The following is a 24,889-nucleotide window of genomic DNA, read 5'->3' on the forward strand; positions in this document are numbered from 1 at the left end:
GACTGACTTACGGTTACTTCCCATTTGCTTGTTTTGCAGGCATTATTTTAATGTAATCATAGAATACATAATGAAATTGATGTAGTTCAAATAACTTAGTCCTTCTGTCCTAAAACTTCAATTGCATTAAATGTACTTTACAAATTTAATTTCACCCATGGCAGTCCTAGAAAAATACATATTTGATGAATCAACCTAAAATATGCCTATCGTGCTTTTTTGTACAATGGTCAGTTGAAAAAGGCAATAAAAATAATGCTGCATTTAATTGAATACACTGAAATATGGCACAATTGGGAGTCTTGAATTTATTTCAGCAATAAATATGCAGCAGTTCTGCATACAAAAATATATGTGTTGAAATAAGATGCAGATTCTAAAGTAATGCCAAAATGACAGCTACTCAATAAATAAGCAAATAATACATGCAGCTAGTTTAAGATGGAGCAAATTGTTCCCTAGAGAGAAACATTTATTCTCCATATTTCCATACAGTTCTAGAGTGTATGAGCCTTTAAACTCTAAAGTTCATAAAGCTGTGCTTATAGTCCTGCAGTGACTTTCATGCTACTGCTAAGAGTTACAAAGCAGAAGAAACTCAATTGTCTCTTAGTAAAACCTTATAAAATCTATCAGGAGAATCAGCTACAAAGAGAAATAAAGGCTCTAGTTGCATTATGGGTTGTTAACCATACGGTAAAAATAGAAAGTCATTGCTTAAATGTGTTTTAGAAACAGTCACACTTTGACACCATGTTTTTCCAATAGTGATTTAACGAATAGCTCTTCAAAGACAGCCAACATAAATCTGTAATGTGCTACAGCTTTTCTATTGCATGGGCCAGACTCGGATTTACATTTCATGCCCTTAGAACTTGACATGGGGCAACAAGGGTTCAGGACCATGCTTAAGGGGTGTGGTCAGCCACCACAGTGAGTGGGGTCAGCTAACATAGGAGGTGTGGCCAGCCTGGCTAACCATTAGAAATGCATAGTCATTCTACAGAGAAAATGTTTAATGTAGTGCATGGTCTGGACAACCTTAATAAATGTAAACTGTACTATATACATTTATACTTAGTTTGCAACATTAATGGACTTATGTGGGCTTCACTGCCTGAGGGCCCCACCTCCTTAATAATGTCAGATTCCGGTTGCATTTCAATTATATATTTGTTACTCTATTAGAGGATCAGTTACCTGGTAGGACAAGAACATTAATGAACATGGGTGCTTGCTTTGTTTCTATAGGAACTTCATCAGGGCCGGCTCGAGGCACTTTCGACTAGTGCGGACGAACAGGGGCGCAACCCCATAGAGGGCGCACCCCTCCCAACCATTCCCGATTTTAGCATGACAGTCTCGTTTTTCGAGCACTGCCCCACTGTTCCACCCGGAGGCAGCTGTGCGGCGGTGCAGGACCCTGGAGAAGAGAATGGATGCTGCACGCATATGCGCGGCATCCATTCAGTGCAGGAAGAGGGCTGGGGCAGGCCAGCTACTGACAAGAGTGCTGGGCTACCCCCCAGCCTGACATTAAACAGGAGGCGTGCCATACATGCACACCCCCAAATAATGTCATTTAGGGGGTTGGCCTATGGTAATTAGGCCACTCCCCAATATTTGGTAGTGTGCGCCTCAGTCCCAAAGGGTGCGTCTTGTCCTGGAGCCGGCCCTGAACTACATCATCCTGCCAATAAAAATTAGTGGTTGGGTTAACAGATCTAGGGCTTTTGTACAGATCTAGGGCTTATGTAACAATGTGTACAGTTGATTTCAGATAATACAGTTCAATTATTTTAATTATTTGAAACAGCAAAATGTTCTGTAAACATATATTCAGGTAACATGAGTTTAGTCTTTGATATATAAGACAGAGTTGCATAGAACTCGGTACAATGAATACCAAAGAAATACAAGTTAAGATTAAAGTTCAATGTTTATTGAAAATGTATTAGGAAATTATAAGCTTAGCTTGCCTTAAGTAGCGTACAGGGTCATTCAGTACTAAATTGGTTCCCGCCCTTCCTGGTCTTCACCGCTGCATGCTTTTTCAGTAAAAAGCTACAGTGCATTGCCTTATCCTTTTCTGTGTTAATTGTCCTGCCCAGTCTGTAGAGATATATTAATGTTCTGTAGTCAGTGGCGCACTAAGGGGTTATAGGGGAAACGGGCCGCACCTAGTGACACCATACGAGGGGGTGACAACAAAATAGCAAAGATGTGTGTCCGGAGAGGCTGGCAGCTGCCCAGCATCTCCTAGAGTGCTGGGCAACCCCCCAGTGTGATGAGAACAGGGGTGTGACATGGTTAGGTCACTGAAATGGGACAAGGAGGTCTGGAGGTCCCACACTGGGTGTCACCACCCGTTGTGATGCCTCTGTTGTAGTTATGCTATGTACTTATGCTATGGTTTGCTGCTGTATATTGTAAGTATGTTCTGTTACCTTCTTGTACAGAGCTGTGGACACTTTGTGCCACCTTAAAATAAAAGTTAATAATAATAATAATCTTATTGCTATTAAGACATAATTGCACTGGACATGTGTGGACATTTTTCTATACGACTAATATAACAATTACCCAATATATTACCAATATAAAAATAAACTTTGTTACAAACTACACTGTATTAAGTAAGAGAACCTTGAGAACCTAATATCCTCTGAGATTGCAGTCCAATTCATGAGAAACTAACTGCAACTTATACTATAATGCACACTGCAAGCTACAGATAGTGGAAAACATAAATACTGGCATAGTGTATCATTATAAACTATTAGACTAGTGTGTTGATTCTGAAATATGGTTCAGTTATCAATAAGATATGAGCCCCATAAACCATTCAAAGCAGAATAATACTCTATTATACATTAGTGTAACTTTTCATAGGACTGGTTAAGTAACCAACACTATTGCACATAGCAAATAAGCTGAATGTTGCAATTAGGTGACTGTTAATGCAGTAGTGGTCTACACTACATCAGGGCGGAAACTAGGATTTCTGTCACCCGGGGTAATACAGTAATTTGGCGCCCCACCCCACAATAAAAAAAATACAACATAGAGCACAAAAAGGATGTGTGGTTTTGTGACACATTATGTGGTTTTGTGACACATTATGCCACAGTAATGCCCCTTGCAACACATTATGCCACAGTAATGCCCCTTGCAACACATTATCCCACAGTAATGCTCTTTACAACACATTATGCCACAGTAATGCCCCTTAAGGGTACACATTATGTCACAGTAATGCCCCTTACTACACATTATGTCACAGTAAGGCCACTTACACATTATGACACAGTAATGCACCCCAGTGACAGCAGTCCCCCCAGAACTGACGGATGAACACTATTAAAAATCGGACTTTAACATTAAAATGTGATCTCCCAGCAAGCCAGCTCCCTCCTTTTACCTGCCGGGGCTGTGTGGTGGGAGAGCTTGGGCGGCACGGGACGGGACGGAGATACCCCATGGCAGGGATTGGTCAGCTCCACTCACTCTAATGTGGCGCCAGTTGCGAACCGATTGGAGCTCACAGACCGGCAGCCACTGCTGATTGGCTGCTGGTCCGCAAGCTCTGATTGGCTTGCGACCGCGTCACATTAGACTAATGGCTGTGCTGTGTCTCTCAAGGCCGGGCTGCAGGCGACCCAAACCCACATGTGCAACTACCTGGGGCCGCCTCACCTTGGCAGTCTCTTCTCGTCACCCCCTCAAGTCAGCGCTCGGGGTACGTGCCCCCTTAGCCCCCCCCCTAGTTTCGGCCCTGACTACAATATAATATTAACAAGGCATATGAATGTGGGATGTGCTTGATTAATTCCCCCTTTGTCTACCATAGGCCCTTGTTGAGTAGCTAACTTATATATAGATCATTAGATGGCCTGTTAAGTATTTTAATAAACACACAATGCTACATTATTTTCAATATTTAATTTCTTGATTAGATATTTTTTTTTAATATCTGAACATTTCTGTGTATTAAAATATTTTTCTCTAATTGGGAATGACATATTGGAAGCAGTTTTGGTGTTCCCCTTCATGGTATGCAAATGTGTCCCTTTTAGAGGAGTCGTCCTTAGTAAACGATAGCCCATGTATTCTTCTATTTCTCTGCTTGAGATGTATCTTTTGCAGGTACCAGAAGTTTGGTACACAGCCCTGATAGAAGTTTGTGACCTAAAGCGTGGGTTTTTAGAAGTGAGGTATTGCCTTTAGCAACCAATCAGATTCTAGCTATTATCTTCTAGAAGATACTAGCTAGAATCTGATTGGTTGCTAAGGGCAACAGCTCCACTTCTAAAATGCAGCAATTTTGTAAAATTACCACGAAGTGTATTCAGATCTTCATTTAAGTCATAAAAATACATAAAGAGATTGTTTTTAGGAAAACTATGAGAACCTGCCTATTTAGAAAGCGCAAAATGGTATTTTCCCAGCCAGTCTCTGCTCTTCACCAAACTGGTTTTTGTACTCATGCCATGCCTTGGTGGAAGCAGTTTTTTGAGGTCCTTGGAAAAAGATTTGTCATTTGTCATGGAAAAGGTTACAAAATGATTTCTAAAGTCCTTGACCTTCACCAATCCACTGTCAGGCAGACAGTGTACATAGGAAAAAAATGAACACCACTGTTCGTCTCCCCAGGAGTGGGCATCCATAAGATCACTCCAAGAGCAAGGCATATAATATCCCGGGAAATCCCAAAGTACACAAGGGTAACAATAAATGATCTGCAAGCCTCTCTTGCACTGGCTGCTGGCAGTGTTCATCAGTCCACCATCTGGCAAACACTGAACCAGAATAGTTTTCATGGAAGGATTACGAGGAAGCCAATACTTACAGATAAAGATCACCTGGATGAGCCATAAGACTATTGGAAGATGTTTTGTGGACGAGATGAGTGTAAAATAGAAAATGTTGGCTTACATGAGAAATGTTATGTTTGGACAAAACCAAACACTGCTTTCCAACATAAGAACCTAATCACAATAATAGAATACAGTGGCAGTATGTTTTTGGGCTGTTTTGCTGCCACTGGTCCATCATTAATGGAACTAATTGAATTTAATTCTACAGAATAATGTATGAGAGTATTGCAGCAAGATGACAACCCTAAGCACACAAGTCAGTATGCAAAAAATGGTTGAAGAAGTGCAATTTCGAGTAATGGCTGAGTCAAAGTCCAGACCTTAATCCAATAGAAATGTTGTGGCAGGTTCTGAAGTACAATAAAGTCTGCATGAAAACCCAATAACAGCCATGAGTTGAAACAGTTATGAAAGGATGAATGGGACAAAATTTATCCGAGTCGATGAGCGGAATCATCAACAATTACCGTAAATGTTTGGTTGAAGTGCAGGGAGTCACGTCAGTTACTTTTGACAAATAATATTAATGTTATCTCATTTTAATCAATAAATGAATGAAAGGACATAATGGATGTCTGTTATTTGATTTATTCAAATCTCTTCACGTATTTTTATGACTTAGATCAAATGTGAATACATTTCAGGTCACATTTATGCTGAAATGAAAAGGGTTCATAAACTTTCTAGCACCATTGTATGTGAAGATAATGATGACACCAGCAGAACTATCTAGCAGCAGCAGATTGGTTCTTTGTGTATTGACTCTTCCGGTTGATAGTACTTCATTGATAATGATGACGATAATAATAATAATATTAAACATTATAATAATAATTATAATAGTAATATTGCTAAGACTACTACTTCTACTACTACTACTAATAATAATAATAATGTATTTATTTATCAATTTTCCCCAATAGGAATCAAAGTGTTTCACTTTTGCAGCTTAAAAAACTCATGATACTAAATAAATGTATTAAAAGACTACATAAAAGAGCATTTTTTTTCTTTTGAAACTAAAGGGGTATTAATGAAATTCTTGAGTATACAGTCAATTCTTCTGTTTTTGAAGGATTCTCGATTGGAAGTCTCCCATACCATGTGAGTCAGCGAGTTCCAGAGAGTCAGAGCTGCCAAGTTTAAAGCTTGAACCAAAAATTATGTAAGGGAAATTCTAGGTACTGCTAATAATCCTTCATCTGCAGATCAAAGTAATGCTGCGTGCACACTGGGCAATATATCGCCCATTCAATCCAACAGCCGATATATTGCGAAAATGTCAGCGGGTGTGTACCCCAGATATGTCTGTGAACAGTGTGGTAAGTCAAAGTAGAGGATAGTGGTATAAAATATACAAGGGGTGGGAGAGTTGTGATGCGCATACAATGTATAAGGGGTGGTAATGGGAAAACAATATATACTGTAAGTGGGGGGTTAATGGTAATACAATGTTTAAAGGGGATGATGGGAATACAATATATAAGAGAAGGTAATGGACATAATATAATAGGGGGGTGATGGGCATACGATATGTAACTGGGTGATTGTCATAAGAATACTCTCCACATGCCACAATTTTGCCATCAGACCCCTACACAAGCCCTTTATGTGCTTTAAGTCCCCTCCAGAGGCACCTTACGCAGAACCAGACCCCTCCGGATACACCTTACAGATGTGTCCTCATACATTGTTGCTGCAGTCCCGTATGACTCTACTTGCGCCATGCATCGTTGCGATGTAGCGATCCTGCAACCCAGCATTGCAGGATCGCTGAAATCCAACATGTTGTGTCACGACCAGGACCGCGGGTTCACGGGCGGCGCAGGCCTTACCTCTCAGGGTGCTGTGGCAGGGTCCTTCCTGGCTTCTGGAGGTGATCCTGGCCCTGGAGATCAGGTGTAGTGGCTGGCAGAACAACAGGCTGTGCATTCCTGAGCAGTGCTGGTGACCACTGGGCGTCGCCATCTTGGATACAGGTCACATGTCAAAATTGGACCAATCAGCTTGCAGCTTGGGCTGGAGGGTTAGCAACCTATCCTGCACTACATGAGGGTATTAAAGAGTTGTCAAGAGGCTCTTTAATTGCCAGTGCAACATTTTACACAGCTTAGCTGTGTGCTAGTTCCTCAGCTCCCTTGCTTGTATTGCTGCAGTCTATCGTGGTAAGCCTGCTGACTCTCAGTCCGTGTTCCAGCTCGTTCCACCTCTGACTACTGTCCGGATTGCGTGATCCATTCGCCTCTCCCATAGAGGGTCCTGCCGTCCCTGTGGGTTCTGTGTCCTTGTATGCCTCCAGCTCCGGCTCCAGTGTCCGACATACCTTGTCTCCCTTGGTTGCCACAGTTTGTACCTCCTGCACCTTCCTCCATTCATGAAACACACCCCATTAAGGCCGGCATCTTTTCAATACCAGCAAACGGTCCCATGTACTACTCCTGTCTCCATTCCGGATCCAAACTCCAATAAAGTCCTGACATGTTGTATTTCACAGAAATGCCGATCACGATCAAAAAATTATCGCGATTTGGCAGATTGGTGAAATTTATGTAGAATTTCACCAATCCTGCGACGCATCGGGGAACATCGATGGCGTTTCCGATCCCATCGTGATGATCTGTCGCAGATGTATGGGGGCCTTTAGATGCACCATGAGATTGCACTGATTATCATCAGACCCCTCCAGCTGCCCCTTGTGAAAAAATCAGACCCCAACAGCTGCCCATTGTGTGCCATTAGACCCTCCAGATGAACCTTAGATGCCACCCCACTCCTCCTCATGCTGTTGATGTGCCATCAGTCCCCTCCACATTGCCCTTTAAAAGCAGCATCCTTTGAATAATATCCCCTGGTGTATAATATTATCCTGCACTGATTGTATGGACTTGTTTCCCCCACACAAAGCATTTGCCCTTCTAGGCCCCCCTATTGGCTTCACCTTGGGAGAACAAATTAAACAGACCACTCTCCACAAAGAGGATGGTAAGTAATACTGTTATATAAATTATTGAAAACACACACACACACACACATATATATATATTTGTAGGCTTGGAACCTTGCCACTCATTTTATAGCATAGTTGGGATTCAGCAAATTAGATTGCACCAGGCTGCAGACATGCTGGTTTGTAAATTATCTTCACTGTACGGAATAGCTGAGCTGGCCTGTTATTTTTCTGCCATGCTCTCACTTCAAAGGAAATCTTTTTTTTTTTTATGGATTGCTTTATTAATTTTAGCTGATCCTCTGCCAGGTTAGTCTACCATTATTGTCTTTCCTAAGTGTTAAGCCTACTTTATTTTAAGTTTCAACCATGCCATATATCCCACTGCATTTATAAAACAGTAAACAGCAGAGATGGGAGTTCTTGTATTTAAACTGTTAATTCACTATTTTCTACTGCGCATATGTCACTTAATGAAACTACATATATACACTATCATTGGGCATGGGCATTGCTATATCTTACAGCAGGAACTCTCTTAACTATGAGGTAATGTCTGGGGCCAAAATGTATTTTCCACAAGATAAGTTTTATTTTACAGTCCCTTTTTGAGTGCCGTCTTTAAATACTATATATATATATATATATATATATATATATATATATATATAGTGTTTTGGAACAATAAAAAGCCAGCACTCACATTTAGTAGATTTACTGTGATTGTCCTGGGATAAACCAACAAGGATTTGGTTGAAACAGTCGTCAGGCAGGCTGCTGCTGCTGACTATTGTACGCTGTATTTTTCATATGTTACCTTCACAATAAATCGACAAAACATGAGTGCTGGCTTTGTTGCTTTTTTGTTCCAAAAAAGTTAGTGCATATATTTATTTTGTATGAACCAGGCACCACATCTTTGAAGAATTTTTTCAGGAGTGCTGTCTAACGAATAACTAAATGGAGGATTTGCTTAGTTTTGTGGTAATAATGTATGTATTGTTTTTATGTTTTTGTTTTTATGATTGGCTGTGAATTGTTATATATGTGTGCAGTAACCGGAGCTAAATTCCGGGTATACGTCTGTATACTTGGCCAATAAAAAATCTATTCTATTCTATTCTATATATACTTGTGTTTTTTTAAAGATCCACCAACCAGTAGCTCCACCACCAGTTCCTGAACCTATCTTTCCAGAAAAATAGCCCTGGGTGTGAGTATACACATTTGTATGCTTAATGCGGCATTACTTCCATGTTTAAAATTGGATATACTGTACTGTATCTTGAGCAGGGCCGCCAAGAGCCAAGGCGGGCCCCGGTAGTAGGAGGCGTGGCCTAATCTTGGGAGGCGTGGCCACGCCCCCTTGCCAAAAAAATAAAAAAGATTTGCAGCGCCGCTGCGCGCCGGGGAGGGGAAGCGCTCTGAGCCCCCTCAGCCCGGCGCAAAGCCAGGGGGGGCGCGATCAGTGTGATCGCTCCCCAGCACAGGCATAGGAGACTGCTGTGGCTGCTGCTCAGCAGCCACGAGCAGTCTCCAACTGCAGCTCAGCACATGCTGTGTGCTGGGCTGCTGTGAGGGAGGGGGGGCGGCGTCGGACCCCGGGCCCTCGCCGGGCCCCTCAGGAAGCCCGGACCCGGGTAATCTGTACCCGCTCCCCCCCCTCTCGGCGCCCCTGATCTTGAGATACTGTACATGTGGCTCAACATACAAATTTCAATCTGCAATTTTTGTGACAGTTGTTATGTATATGCTTGAACTGTAAAAAGTGCCTCTAACCACCAAGCTGCCAGCTAGTTTCAATCATGCACCAAGTTTGAAAGAAACTGAGTTTAAAGTGACAGAGGGTATGCCAGACAGTCCCAATACTGCACAGCAATGTTTGTTACTCAGAGCAACTGCATGAAACAATTATTTTTCCAGTGGACTCCACACATCAATGGATCTTGGGATGCTGGGGCCTAAAGTGGGAACAGCAGAATAGCTTACGACCCTAAGATAGATATTTTTCAATAAACCAAACTGTTGAACGGCTGAGAGGTCGTTGTGACCCTATGCCGCCGTGTGTGGTGTGTGTATGTAGATATATATATATTTATATATATATATTTATATAATTTATTTATTATCCGTCAATCAGTGATCAATTTAGTCACTGAGTCCTAAACTCGAGGCAGAGGAGTTTAGCTTGGCACTTAACCTTTTGTGGTCTGCCAACCATGTTGGGGACCTTGGGTTTGGTATTTACCTTTGGGTAAGGAATTAAAGGAGTGAGCATTGGTATATTCTTGGGGTAGGGGACACATTGTTTGGAGATCAATTTGACTGTTGAAGATCCAATATAGTTGTATTTACAGTAAAGGATAAGGTATCAAGTTTTCTTTATGTCTAGTGAAAAGGTCACTGTAGTGAGAAATAAGTTAACAAATTCCTATTGCCTTTACACAAAATTACAAAAAACCCTGAAGGGATATTCCTTTTTACTTTCTGTACTTGTGATATCTTGCTGGGTAAGGGAGGAAACAAGGGTCATCTCACCAGTGGCGTAAGTTCATCCCAGACGCCCGGAAGCAAGTTATCATTTAGTGCCCCCATATTTACAGCCCTAAATGGGGTGAATATATTGTGGGTGAAGGAGGAGGTGCTCCTTCAGTGCTGGTGCCCGGCGGCAGGCGCCTCCATTGTCTCCCATACTTCTGACCCTGCATCTCACCTACACCACAGGCCCTAGGGGTTTAACCAAGCTGACTCCTGGTGAGAAACCCTACTTGGAAGAAGATAAACAGCTCAGATAGAAGCACTATCAAACTGCAAGACCTACTACTGAAGAATTGAACTGTATCAGAACTTTGTGGCCCTGCCATCCTCCACATCTTTGTGGCCTTTGATCTACAACATGTTGATTTTGTAGTGCAGAAATCTAGTTATGCAATATCGATTATCATTGTGTATCAGTTAGCTACAGTATTACTGATATTGTGAGTAAGGTGATATGCTTTCCTCCTACTAACTACTGTTACAGACACTGGATAAAGTAAATAAAGTACATCTAGCATAGAAAAATATTTAGATTTGCTTATTTTAAAGAATTGAAAGTGTGCTAGACTTTAGCTACAAATAGTATAATTCAATTTGTATGGAGCTGAAAACATTTATTTAAATAAAACATGACTCACCCCTGTGATTTCCTTGTGAAACTTTGCCTCCAGGCCAGTGATGTTTTGGAAAGTGTTCACGTAGAAACCAATTCGTCTGTGTTATTGAAGAATCACAATAGGAGGCGTGAAAAACAAAAGAAGGCATTTGTATATTTTCCATCTGTTTTTTCTATTCGATATGAGTTCACACATTGTTAGATAATTTGTATAATATATATATTATATATACAGTATCTATTGACATTTAAATTCCACAACTAAAATTTTGCCTGTGCTATGTAGGTACATTTCTATCATATTCATATTGGCCTGATACTGAGTTAGACGGAATGCATATATTCACCCATATATAGAGTTGTACACATCTTGTGATGTAGCCGCCCGCTATCCATATGCTTGGTTTGCAACATGTGTAACCACTACTGACCTGCTTGATTTTAAATCTGCATTGCAAACCAAATGATGTGTGGCACCTTACGATGGTGCGATGCTGGGTTCGTTTCAAGCTGCACCACGTTGTTCGTTGAATTGTCCCATCTGATGTGCAGTACAGCAGATTGGACGATTTAATGAATGACTGCAGATAATGACGAATCTGTATACACACTATATGATGAGTATGGTATATCGTTCCGATCCGCGTTGGATTACTGTTAATTTACCCGACACAGCCAATGATACCAATATTTGCACCACATCTTAAGATATTTTTTGTAGCACTATTCAGGTGACACAAAGTTTTTTTTGTGCCAGATGCATTCATCTGTTGCAGCTTTGTAAAATGAATGGTGCGTACACACACGGTACGACGGGGGGACGATCAGATAACGATAGCGTTATCTGATCGTCCTGCATGTGTTGGATGATCGTTATCGAACATCCAACACATGCGGCAAGCCCCTTACAACTACAATGATTCGCGATTAACGATCGCGGGTCCCTATAGTAAACAGGCTAACCTGGTTGATATCGACCAGGTATGCCTGCTTGCACGGACTACCGACGATGGTCGATAACGACCATACATGGCCACGGATCGACAATCGTTTGATCGTTTGCAGGGGCCAGAAGCTGTCAGATTTTGTAAACGATATTCTACAAATCTGACATCTTGTCTGACCGTGTGTACGCAACATAACTATGATTGTAAATAGAGACATCACCAAATATATTATGGACTCCTACAACCAGACAAATAGTTCCCTACCAGGCTTTGCTCCTCCCTATTGTCTTGGGTAACTTCAAAATGCTAGTGGTTGTGAAGAAATATTGAGCAAATTCTGTTTTCTAGCACAAAAAGCTAAATTTATTCTAATGTCCCAATAAGGTGATTATTATATAAAATAACCACAATCTGGGAATCCTGAGGGATCCCTCCCAGGAGCCCCCGCGACCCGCGGCCTTCTGCGCATGCGTAGAAGGACTTCTGGGTGTTAAACCCGGAAGTCCCTCTGCCCGGCAGCATCGCAAAGGACAGCTCTCATCGAGAGAGCTGTTCTTTGCGATATTCTTGGTACATGCCGCAGTAATTAACCCCGGTATGTACGCGAAGTCAGGGGGGATGTACCGCATCGACGATGTCGACGATGATACATCTCCCCCTATATCAGACCTGAAATTTGGTTGCTATTGTGTAAATGATTCCCACATGATGCCCAGGACATATCCTTGCTGCCTACTTCCTCAATACTAGGGCTACCTAGAGCAGAAAGATCCTCGATTAAGAGAATATGACTTGCAGCACATCCACACTTGAAGATGTTGTATTCATCATTAGATCAACCTATAATGTATATCTTTTCCAGTATATTTATCAGTCTAGATTGTAACAGAACATATCCAAAAGTAAAGTAGGTATATTTTAAGGAATGCACTGGTGATCTTGAAAGGTTATTGCATTTAATACTTCTCTTTTATTGGTATACATTAAAATATAGAGTTTCACAAAATAGTTTTCAATTTAAAATCAGCTGAATAAAATAAATAGCCAAAGTTGTGTAAAATAGAAGGAAAATGTAATTTAAAATTGTTGTGTATTTGTGTTGTGTAATTCAGTAGGACTTTATTTTCAAATGATCTTACTCATAGACAAACATGTTTCTCTATGTAGAGCTTGCCATAGTAAATAACATACATCTCAGTCTAACATACGTGCGTCTGTCTGTTAAAGGATTACATCGGAGACAGCATCCAAGTAGGCATGTCAGACAGTCCGTACCTGTACTGGCAGGAAAAACAGGCAATTTGGAGGCCCCTGTACAAACTGGCTCTATTTTACCTGAGTTGCCCCCCCCCCTCCAGTGTGTACTCCGAAAGAGTGTTTAGTGCAGCCGGGAACCTTGTCAGCGAAAGGCGTAGGAGGTTGCTTCCACAAAATGTGAAGATGATGTTCATCAAAATTAATTATCAACTCTTCCAGGGAGACCAGCCTCCAGAACGTACAGAGGGACCTGTGGTGGTGGATTCCAGCAGGGACGAATTAATTCTCTGTGAGGATGAGGATGTACACAACACTGAAGAGGGTGAGGAATCGGTGGATGAGGAGGATGAGGACGACATCTTGCCTCCGTAGAGCTAGTTTGTGCAGGGCCAGATTAATTGCCAGCTTGTTTTGTGGGGGCCCAAACGAACCAATCATTTCTGCCACAGTTGTGTGGCAGACCCTGGCGTTGAAATGATTTGTTTGTTAAAGTGTGCATGTCCTGTTTATACAACATAAGGGTGGGTGGGAGGGCCCAAGGACAATTCCATCTTGCACCTCTTTTTTTTCTTTGCATTATGTACAGTTTGGGGCCTAGTTTTTCAAACTGCCATCCTGTCTGCCACTGCAGTGTCACTCCTAGATGGGCCACGTGTTTGTGCCACCCACTCGTGTCGCTTAGCATAGTCATCCAGCTACCTCGGTGCAACCTTTTGGACATAAAAACACTATTGTGAGGTGTTCAGAATAGACTGGAAATGAGTGGAAATTAAGGTTATTGAGGTTAATAATAGCATAGGAGCAGAAAAACCAACACATTCTGTGATTTTAGCTGTTTTTATGCTTTTTTTCAAAAAAATACAGATCCAAAACACAAAACCCAGAACCCAAAACACGGAAGGGTGGTTTTGGCAAAACCAATCCAGATCCAAAACACAAAGAAAGATCCAGATCCAAAACCAAAACACGAAAAGTGGCCGGTGCACACCCCTAGTTATAAGGCGCAATGATTCCTATGGCTACATACATTTTCTGAAAAGTATAAATGTGTTTTTATCAACAAGTAGATCTTACTAACTGCTTTGGGGTTCATTTACACATCTCTCAGATGAGCTGCCCACCCCCCCCTCCAGTTGTTTGCCCACGTTAGCGCCGCGCTCATAGGTGCTGCTTTCACAATCTCCCTGAAATGCTTTTTCAAAAGTAGGTAAGTATGGTGTAGATATGTCACACAGTACCTGGACCATAAAGATGGCAATTCCTCTTGTAAATCTGTATTGAAATCTTCAAACACTTTCTGTGCCTTCTGAAACTCTTCTTCTGCCTGAAAAAAATATGCACACAAACATTAAATATAAACAGTCATCCAAATGTTGTATATTTACAATTCTCCTATAAAGTTACTCTATTTTTCCTTGCAATAATACCACACTATCACTAGGGGGTGACCAGATAATGTCACAGTATGTTTATGGTTGGCACAGTAGCATAGTTAACACTAGAATATTTTGTTGCCCATGACATTATCTGCATGCAGTTTGTATGTACTTCCCGCGTTTGCATAAGTTTTTTCCAGGTATTCCAAAAACGTGCAAATAAATTGACTTCCTATGAAATTGGTTATAGTGTTTGTTTGTGTGCCTGTGGTATGGAAAGTACATTGTAAGTTATAAATAAAGGACAATAAGATGTATCAGATATAGAATACTATATAGAATGCTCCTAATGGTCATAGTTTTACCTTTCATGAAATTCCCACTATTAATCAATGTTTTCTTTCTAGGGCAAATAAAATTAAACCGATTGTTGTATTTTTTTATTATTGTTCATCAGTCATCTGAAGTGCTGTGGTTAAATGCACAAGGGGATTGGTTTTGACTATCTTTCTTTGTTTTGTAGGTTTAGATGTATATATTTATGGAGAGAAATATGATTAACTGGAACCAATTGTCATCTGACTTTGGTTTTGCCTCTGGCTAATCTCTGACACTGTAATTTGTATCATAAATCAACATGTGCCCAGAAATAATTGTCAGGCTTCACTGTTTCACAAAGCACCTTAGAAATATTTAACATAATAAAGTAGAAATATAAGGGGCTTATAAAGAGATGGTCACAAAATAGCTGTAAATTACAAACAACAATAAATACGTAAAAAAAATATATTTCCATCCATATGCAGATTGAGATGAGTTCTGGATGGCAGCAGTACCATGTGCACCTGGTTTGAACTAGGTACACATTACATACATTTCTGTCCCATTTGCATCCATGATGTAAACCAGGGGGTTCTCAACTCAAATCCTCAGTACCAACATGTCATGTTTTTTGTATTTCTTTAATCATGTACAGGTGAGTTATTTTGTTAGATCAGTATTTATCCTGTTTCCACAGACAGAAATCCACAAAACATGACCTGTAAGTGTACAATACTTTAGGATCATGGTTAAGAACCCCTGTTGTAAACCACTAATTTTATGTGCAACAAAAGCATTTGCTATTAGTGTTCAATTAAACGACAAGAACCTTTCTAGTGTACCAAACTCCATGTCTCGATAAGTAAAAGAAAAAAAATTGCGAAACATGCGTACAAAAGCATAATCTATGGCCAAGTGATCAAGAGAGTACCAGCCAGAATTGGATTGCTTGTGCTGGAGACTGTCGTCATGATCATCCAGTATTTGCACCTGCCCCTGGTTACCTGCAAATAATGGGATGTAGTTTCAATCACGGTTGTTGGGATGCCGTTGCTCAGAATGCTGATGCCGGAAACCCGACAACAGTCACAATCCTGGTTCTAGCATCCCGACGGCCGGCACCCCAACAGTAAGTATTGGGGTTGGAGGGGGGTTAGGGTTAGGCACTAGGGGGGGTTAGGGTTAGGCACTAGGGGGGGAGGTTAGGTTTACTCTGGGGGGGTAGGTTTAGGCTGCGGGCAGGGAGGGTTAGGTTTAGGGGTAGGGTTAGTATACTTACCGGCAGGTGTCGGTATCTTAACCCTGTTGTGATGTCGGCGTCAGGATTCTGAATGCCAGGATTCCAAGCTCTAGTAACCCGTACACATCCCCAAATACTAGGCATCTTCTTCCCTTCTATTCCCTTCATCTATTTCGTCAATGTGTTTGTAATTATGTAAACACCCTCTACTGTACTTGGCCTACACCCTCGTCCCATCCTGTTCCGACTACCCAGGTGGAGATGACAGAACCACACAAAACTGTATGGGTGCATAAGCATGCGCAGCAACCATTAATGCAGTATATGTATGCAGTCCAGGCTTACAGGCAAGGGGCAGAACTATGGGAGACAATGGAGGCGCCTGCCGCCGGGCTCCAGCACTGAAGGGGCACCTCCTCCATTGCCCACAATATATTCACCCCACTTAGTGTACCGTTACGGCCGCCCAATACATGGCACCTCTTCCTGGCATCTGAGAAGCCACTGTAAACTAGTGGAGAGGTCCATGTCAGACCATCAGCTATCACCTCCATGTATCCATAGCCTGACCCTTCTCATTGGTGTTGCTGCTCCTCAGCAGCTTCTTTGTCAGTGTAAAACATCTGGATCCCCCCTCACCCACATCTCTCTGTCACACTCCACCATACAGTGTCAGCAGCTGTGATGGAGGGGCACCAAATAAGACCTTGCCTCCGGGCGTCTGGGATGAACTTACGCTACTGTTACAGTCCACTGCTCATGCAAGCTGATGGCTATGAAAAACAGCCATCCACTTTAACTGCAAAGTGAGCATACTGTACAATTCCTATGGGATAAAAAACAAAACAAGATTCTCTAAAGGTTTCCATTTTCTCCCAATGAACTATTTACTTCTAAATCCTTCATGAATAAAGATGCCTAAAACAAAGATTTATTTATTAACAGTAGGTGTTCCTTCATCGTGACAAGAAATATGAGAAATATATATCTATGATATCTCTATTTCAATATTTATTGTTAGTTACCTTTGTAATCCTTCCTTCATCTCTTCTCTTGGCGTTCTGTAATGCTTCCAAATGGTGTCTTGCACTGTCATAATCAACAAGCTTCCGGCTCCGCTTAGCAATTCGGTTCTTAAAAAAGTAACAATGAAAAAATTATTGAATCAACTTTTCTGGACAGATTTACAGTTAATTTCATGAAGGAGAAATGCATTATTAATCACACAGAAGTAAATATAAACTTGGACTTTATACTTTATATTGATTAACACAGCTTTAGATACTTTCTCTGCAGCCCTCCTGTTGCACATATGGGGCTGTTTCTGAGCTGGCAGATTTCTTTGCATAGACACATATAGTAAGTTGTTAGCATACAACTGGGTGACGATAATGCCATCTCTCTGAGCTGTTTTGTCTTGTGGGAATGTAATGGGAGCAGTCGTGGACTGGGGCATTAAGGGCCCACTGGGGGAATGCAGTGGTAGAGACCCATGCAAAGGGGGTGGCCAGTCACCATAGAGGCTAGGCTAACCATTAGAGAGTGCATGGTCTGGGCCCGTTTCTAAACATGTATATAGTAAATACTGATAGTGATGCATGATAATGTACCCGATTGATAGCAGCAATGCACTGTAGTGAATGCACCAAAGTCATGGAAATGCAGTACTGTATAATGTAACATATGTATACTAACACTGGTGTCACTAGGGGAGACCAGAGAGTATGGCACGCATCTGGTGACACCATCCGAGGGGGTAACACCAAAACAGCAGAGTTGATCTGCTATTTTAGTGTCATCTCCTCGGATGGTGTCACTGAACAGAGCTGCAGTGGTGATGATGTGTGCACATACATGTGTTATCCACACTGTGCTCCCATTGTGCTAACAAGGAGGGGGCGTGATATCATGAGGGGTAGGTGAGTACCGCACTTGGTGTCACTACAGCCGGTGACACCTCGGATAACAATTATGATGATGATCCTACCTAGATATGCCACATTAATGCACTGTACATGTAATAGGGGATGCGGGTACTGACTGGTCAGGGTGTATAACTCATTAAGAACTATCTAAAAAGCACCAGGTGAGGCAGCCATCTTGGGCTCCCTACATAGGTTACAATGTGCAATTAGCAATACATGAAAATAAGACGTACAAGGGTAAAATAAAAAGCAACTAACAAGATACCCACTGCTTAAATATTCTGCAGCTTACAGAATGAGGAATGTGGTTAGAGGTTAGGAACCTGTTGCTAGGTAGATTCTTTTGTTCGTTTGTATTGATTGGTCAAAAGAGTTAGCCTATGGGTATGCTTGGGGGTGTATACCTTTGAGGGGGCTATTTAAGGAGAGATATGACTTTGGTCCAGCCTCTTTTCACTTTGGAAGTCCCACCCACCCGCCAAAATCCTTAATTTTATCTGTTTGTCTATCTTACTAACCTTTTAGTAAAAGTTAAGCATAGCCAGAAGGTGGGAAGGCGCTACTAGCCAGCAGCCACATGTGGCAAAAATGGTCGTTGTGGGCCACTTGCCCTTTTGAAAGATGGCGGGTGTGTCCTACCCCTTTGGAAGGACAGAGGGCGTTTTCATACTGAGCGTCCATGCTGTGCTATAGTAAAGAGTGGTGAGTCCTTCAGGTTATGCCGTTATAAGGGGGGGGCGTTTTAGTCGTCCCCCAATTGTTTAAGAGAGTCAATTGGCTAGAGCTGGTACTTGATAGCATCCTTCTTTGCCACCCTTTATTGAAATAGAAATTTGTTAATTACAATTAATAAATAACGTTGATCTTTAATCCAAAGCATTGGTGTCATTGTCGTTATTTTTAGTGTTAAGTTGGCTTAATGGTTTGTATCCAAGGGTTAATTACGATAAATTATTGGATGCCTTATTGCTTTTATCCACTTTTCTTCTATACAACATTTTTATAGTGAGCTGAGATGAAAATATCATGAGGATCCAGTCACATGTAATAATTTACAAATAATGTCTGACTGAAAATAAGAAAAAAACAGTCAATAAAAAGAAGTTATATTGGTGGCTTGCTGGCCGAGTGGAGCGGACGTGTTCCTTTGGAGCTCCCTACATTACCTTTACAGGCACCCGATTTCTGCTGGATCCCGCGGCCTTTATCGGTCCTAGCTGCCCAGCTTGACAGCCTGCAGGCCTCTTGGTCCCCTGTCTGGACCTGGGAGGTCTTCTGGCGGCCCCAGAGTGACCGAGGCCTACACCACTACCGTAGGCCCCGATTTTGAAGATCCACGGACCGGAGCAGTCGCGGTAGTCGCGGTTGCCGCTGGACGGAGCCGCGGCCCCTCTGCACCCTCCGGACCCCTCTGGGAGCGAGAACTTGAGGTGAGGCCACTTATACCTCTAGGGGGCCCCCACAAATACCCGCAAACGGGCCCGCGAATTGCGGGAGGCCGCCATCTTCCCGCGGTCTCCCCGGTCCTGTGACCCTCATTGCAGCTGCTTCCCTTCCCGGCACTAGCGGGGGACCTAGGGGCCATCCGGGAGTGCTTGTCTATCAGCCCTGAGTAGGGCCGGCCTGCGCTCCAGAACACACTGGCCTTCTTGATGTTTGTGCTGGCTGCCTCCCTCCTGCTGGATCTGATCCTCTGCTGACGGGCTGCGCTCTCTCTAAGTGGCACTCATCACACCAATCTGCAACCCTGTTGCTTTGTGCCCCTGCCCTGCACCCTTCTTCCTACCTCACCTGAGCCTCTGTCTTCGGGACTGCTTTTGACTCATAGTACAGCACCTGCGCTGGTATATCCTAAGTCTATAATCTGCTGGACTCTGTTTACTGCATCTCTAGTGCTCTCCTAATTGGCCATAATACAGGATCTTTCAACCTGTTTTTGACTTCAACTAAGAGATTGATATACAGTAATATATATTTTACACTCCCGCCTTGACAGCTACAACATGTACTAACTGAACCTCACCCCCTCCCACACCTAATCAGTACACGTGGAGTTTTTTTGTTTTTGTTTTTGTTACGCCCTTCTATATACCAATGCTCATAATGCCCAGAACAAAGAAACCCCTCACAGGAGAACTTACACCAAACCTCACGAAAAATAAAAACCTTGTCTGCAGCTAAAGATATAGCGCCAGAATCGGCTCCTGACCACTCTAACTCTGAATTGTAAGAAGATGACCTCTCTCCCATAACCCGCAGGGACTTTCTTATACTGTTCAAAGAACTCAAAGATGTGAAAAAATCTGTTCAGGCTCTTCATACCATGCAAGCAGAAATTTCTGCCATTGGTTCCAGAACAGACCAGTTAGAACGTAGAGTTGAGGAGGTGGTTACATCCCAGCAATCTTATGACACCGACCTCACACAGTTATGCCACGATGTTGCTCAGCTTCAAGAAAGCCAAGAAGACCAAGATAACAGGGCCCGACGTAACAATATCCGCATTAGAGGTATTCCTGAAGACGTCGAGCTCCCCCACCTTGAGCTCTATCTGAAAGGCCTGTTCATGCAACTCTCTCCCTCTACTCCAGAAGATCACCTGCTCCTAGACCGAGCCCATCGTGCGCTAAAACCGCGCTCTCAATCTTCTTCCCAACCTCGAGATGTTATCCTACGTATGCACTACTTTACAGCCAAGGAGTCTATAATGAGAGAAGTCCGCAAACTCCCTTCGGTCACCTTTAGGGATGCTACTCTCCAGGTCTTTCAAGATATCTCCCCTTTGACTCTTGCTAAACGTAGGGACTTTAAGCCTCTTACCACCCTACTTCGCCACCATAACATAAGATACCGTTGGGGTTACCCCTTTCGCATTCTAATATGGCACCAGAATCAACTACATACGGCTCGGTCTCTCCTTGAAGCTCAACCTCTTCTCTCAACACTGGGTATATCCGAAGAACTTGTCCCTACATCCTCCGCCCCCCTCTCTCAAAGGTCTCGACAGCCGACTCGACGCCCCCCTCCATCTGAATGGTCTACTGTTCCTGCGTCTTCCACTCTAATCCCTGAAACCTGAGACCCTCTAAAAGGTTTATTATTGTATTTTTTTTAGGTTTCATGATGGGGCACCTCCATTTGTGAGGACGTCCCCCATTATGAATATTTTATATTATAGTCTCACTATTTGTGTCCAGAATTGTAATTATGTTTTGATAGGACCCCATTACAATGAGTATAAGATATATTTATATACGTATATATCTTAGCCGTTCGCTCATTACAGTCTTTTTGAGACTCTGTTGGATTGTTTATATGTATATGTTCATGAATATACAAATTCTGTTTATTACTTGTATTTCAGTTGTGTCTGGGATGATTTATCCCTAAATTCATTGCTATTTCTTGTCTATTACTTTTTGTGTTTCTGCTTTTATTGTATTTCCCATTAATATGTTCCCCTTTTTATATTGTTTTCTGATCTCCTTCCCCCTTTTTTGTTTCTTTTATTCTCTTTCCCTATACTCCACTTGTACGATGTTGCATTTTTTTTCTCTCTGTATATTTACTATATTTAGGGCTTGTGGGAGGGCCCTATATTTATTCATATTTTCCTCTCTATGACATCGCCATGGATACGCGGTCCACTTCTGCTGCGCCCCCACAGGGTCTCGTACCCATCTGCTGACCTATGTGCTTTATTGGTGCATAGTTCACCTCCCCTCTGTCAGCGCCCATGGCCTTGGACTTCTGTACCATTTGGCAGACCTACCTTCCTTCTCCCTCACCGGTTTTCCTTCTTTCTCAAACAGGACAATCCCCTCCTTCCTATATGCCTGATGACCTTTGCTTAAGTCTCCATCTTCAATTGTTTTTTTTTCTAGCTTTTCTCTCGACCATCGCGCATGGGTCTTAAGGTACTCTCCTTCAACGTGAAGGGACTCAATAGCCCCCAAAAGCGTAGTAAACTTTTTACCACTCTTAATTTATATAAAGGAGATTTAGTATTCCTCCAAGAAACCCATTTCTTGAGAAATCTCCATCCAGAACTTCGCTCTAAATCCTATCCCACCACATATCATGCCTGCGACTCTAGGCAGAAAAAACGAGGGGTTGCGATCCTTCTTGCCCGCCACCTCACTTTTGATATGATCGACTCTTACGAAGATAGAGAGGGTCGCTTCCTTATTCTTGTGGGAACTCTTAACAATACTCTCTGCACCATTGTTAATATATATGCCCCTAACCAAGCCCAGCCAGCTTTTTTCACCAGACTAGACACCCTCCTCTCTCGTAAACGGCAGGGCTCCCTTATCGTATCTGGCGACTTTAATGCAGTACTGAACCCTGCACTAGATAGATCTACCTCGGGGACCACCAACTCCAGCGGGGCAGACCTCCGTAACTCCAAAGCGCTGCTTGATCTCATGAAGTCCCAGCTTCTCTATGATTCCTGGCGGGTTCGAGAGCCCCTTACTCGAGACTATACTTTTTTCTCCACTGTCCACAACTCCTATTCACGTATAGACATGATCCTGCTCAGCCACGACCTAGCCCTACAACTTGAGGAGGTTCGTGTCCATCCTTTAATATGGTCTGATCACGCTCCTGTTTCAGCTGACCTCTCTTGTATTACTGAACGCCCTCGTCCAATGAAATGGCGCTTAAATGACACTATACTTCATTCCCGCGATACGATCACCCATGTCAATACCCTACTTACGGATTATTTTCAATTAAATGCTCTTGCAGACACTTCTCCCTCCACTCTCTGGTTAGCCCATAAAGCTGTTCTACGGGGACATCTGATTAGTATAGCTTCCAAAGCTAAGAAAGATTTCCAAACCCGTACCAACTCCCTCTCCATCCGCCTTCAACATCTAGAGTCACAACATAAACAGTTCCCTAGCCCTTCCCTCCATCAAGAGCTTCTTGCTGTTCGACACTCCCTCGCTCTCCTTTTTTCCCAACACACAGCTAAACGTCTAAAATGGTTGCGCCAAACCTTTTATGAAAAAGGAGATAAGGCTGATAAGATTTTAGCATCTAGGCTCCGTACGGCACGAACCCATAAAAATATCCTTATGATTAAAAATTCCAATAATCACCTTCTCCACAACCCGGCAGCTATTCGTTCTGAATTTCAGAACTTCTACAGTAATTTGTACAACCGACACTCTTCCTCACCCCCTACTTCTATCCCACCTACTGAGATGGCAATTCAAGAATTTCTTTCCACTGCCAATCTTCCTCAGCTATCTCATGAAGCACTTCGGGTATTGAGTGAGGAGTTCTCAGAAGAGGAAATCATAATTTCCATTAAACAACAGAAGTCTGGCAAGTCCCCTGGACCTGACGGCTTTACAGCTGCATACTATAAAAAATTCATGGAGCATCTGGTTCCCCACCTGCACTCCCTTTTTAATGCTGTTTTACAGGGGGGCTCCTTCCCTATGGATATGTTAGAAGCCAGAATTGTCGTGATACCTACGGAGGGTAAGGACCCACACAACTGTGCTAGTTATAGGCCTATCTCCTTCCTCAACCTAGATGTTAAAATATATGCAAAAATTTTAGCCAGCAGGCTTAATCAAGTCCTTCCCTCCTTGATCCATTATGATCAGGTCGGCTTTGTTCCGGGCGTCAAGCTCAGGATAAAACCCGTAGGACCATAGATTTAATTCATACCATAAATTCTAGGGGGCCCCCGGCTGTTGTCCTCTCTCTCGATGCTGAAAAAGCATTCGACAGGATCTCCTGGACCTTTATGTCCCAAACCCTACGATCGTTTGGGATATCGGGGGACTTCCTGACTGGTGTCATGGCCTTCTATTCCACTCCCTCTGCTACGGTTTCCATCAATGGAATCCCCTCCAACCGTTTCCTTATCTCAAATGGCACTAGGCAGGGATGCCCTCTGTCCCCTCTGATCTTCGCCCTGGTGATAGAGCCCCTGGCCTCCCTCGTCTGACTAAACCCTAACATTCATGGAGTGCAGGTTGGGAATTCATCTTCCAAAATCGCCCTCTTTGCCGACGACATTCTACTTACCCTCACTCAGCCCCGGATATCTTTACCCAACCTTTACAAATTACTAGACCATTATGGTGTCCTCTCTGGATATAAAATACATTTTTCAAAATCTGAGGCCATGCCCCTCCATATCCCCCACCAGGATGTTGAGGCCCTTAAATCCTCCTACAGTTTTAAGTGGCAACATAAAAAAATTAAATACCTTGGGGTCTTTCTGACATCCTGTTATGATCTTTTATATCAGGAAAATTTTCCCCAACTTTTTACGAAATTACAAGTGGATCTGACTTCCTGGAAGAGGCTTATACTCTCGTGGCTGGGTAGGATCATCGCAGTGAAAATTAATATTCTCCCCAAATGGCTCTATCTTTTTCAAACCCTCCCAGTGGCGGTTCCCCTTACCCTCCTTCAAAACCTTCAGAAATCAGTCAACCATTTTATTTGGAATGGTAAACTGCTTCAGCTGTCTTCATCCATCCTTAAAAAACCTATTTCCAAAGGGGGGTAGAGGTCTCCCGGATTTTAAGCTCTACTATTTAGCCTCACACTTTTCCCAAATAGTGTCCTCCTACTCCCCCCATGGAACGTCCTCCTGGCTTGATATTGAATCTAGATATATCAATTCCCCAGACCTATCTTCCCTATGGGGCCTACAGAAGAAACATCGTCCTCCTCCCTCTAATCTTCCTCCAACACTCAAATTCCTCCTACACATATGGGTCTTATACTCACTTAAATTTAATATTACCACTCCTTTATCTCCTCTTACTCCCATATGGGATAACCCCAACTTCCCCCCAGGTTTACATGCG

The 24,889-nt window shown here is 42.6% G+C and overlaps 1 protein-coding gene across 1 annotated transcript in view; it reads right to left on the bottom strand.

The window, feature by feature from the left end:
* AMPH (amphiphysin) overlaps positions 1–24,889 on the bottom strand; it is a 289,944-nt gene that overhangs the window by 62,017 nt on the left and 203,038 nt on the right. Inside the window, exons 6-8 of the mRNA XM_088478141.1 lie at positions 17,145–17,252; positions 14,421–14,506; positions 11,001–11,076 (exon numbers count right to left, since the gene is read on the bottom strand). Of these exons, the coding sequence (XP_088334267.1) occupies positions 11,001–11,076; positions 14,421–14,506; positions 17,145–17,252 (270 nt within the window). The remainder of the gene's footprint in view (positions 1–11,000; positions 11,077–14,420; positions 14,507–17,144; positions 17,253–24,889) is intronic.

The sequence above is a fragment of the Taudactylus pleione genome, unplaced genomic scaffold (genome assembly GCF_031769625.1).
Source record: "Taudactylus pleione unplaced genomic scaffold, aTauple2 ptg000208l, whole genome shotgun sequence".
NCBI classification, from domain to species: Eukaryota; Metazoa; Chordata; class Amphibia; order Anura; family Myobatrachidae; genus Taudactylus; species Taudactylus pleione.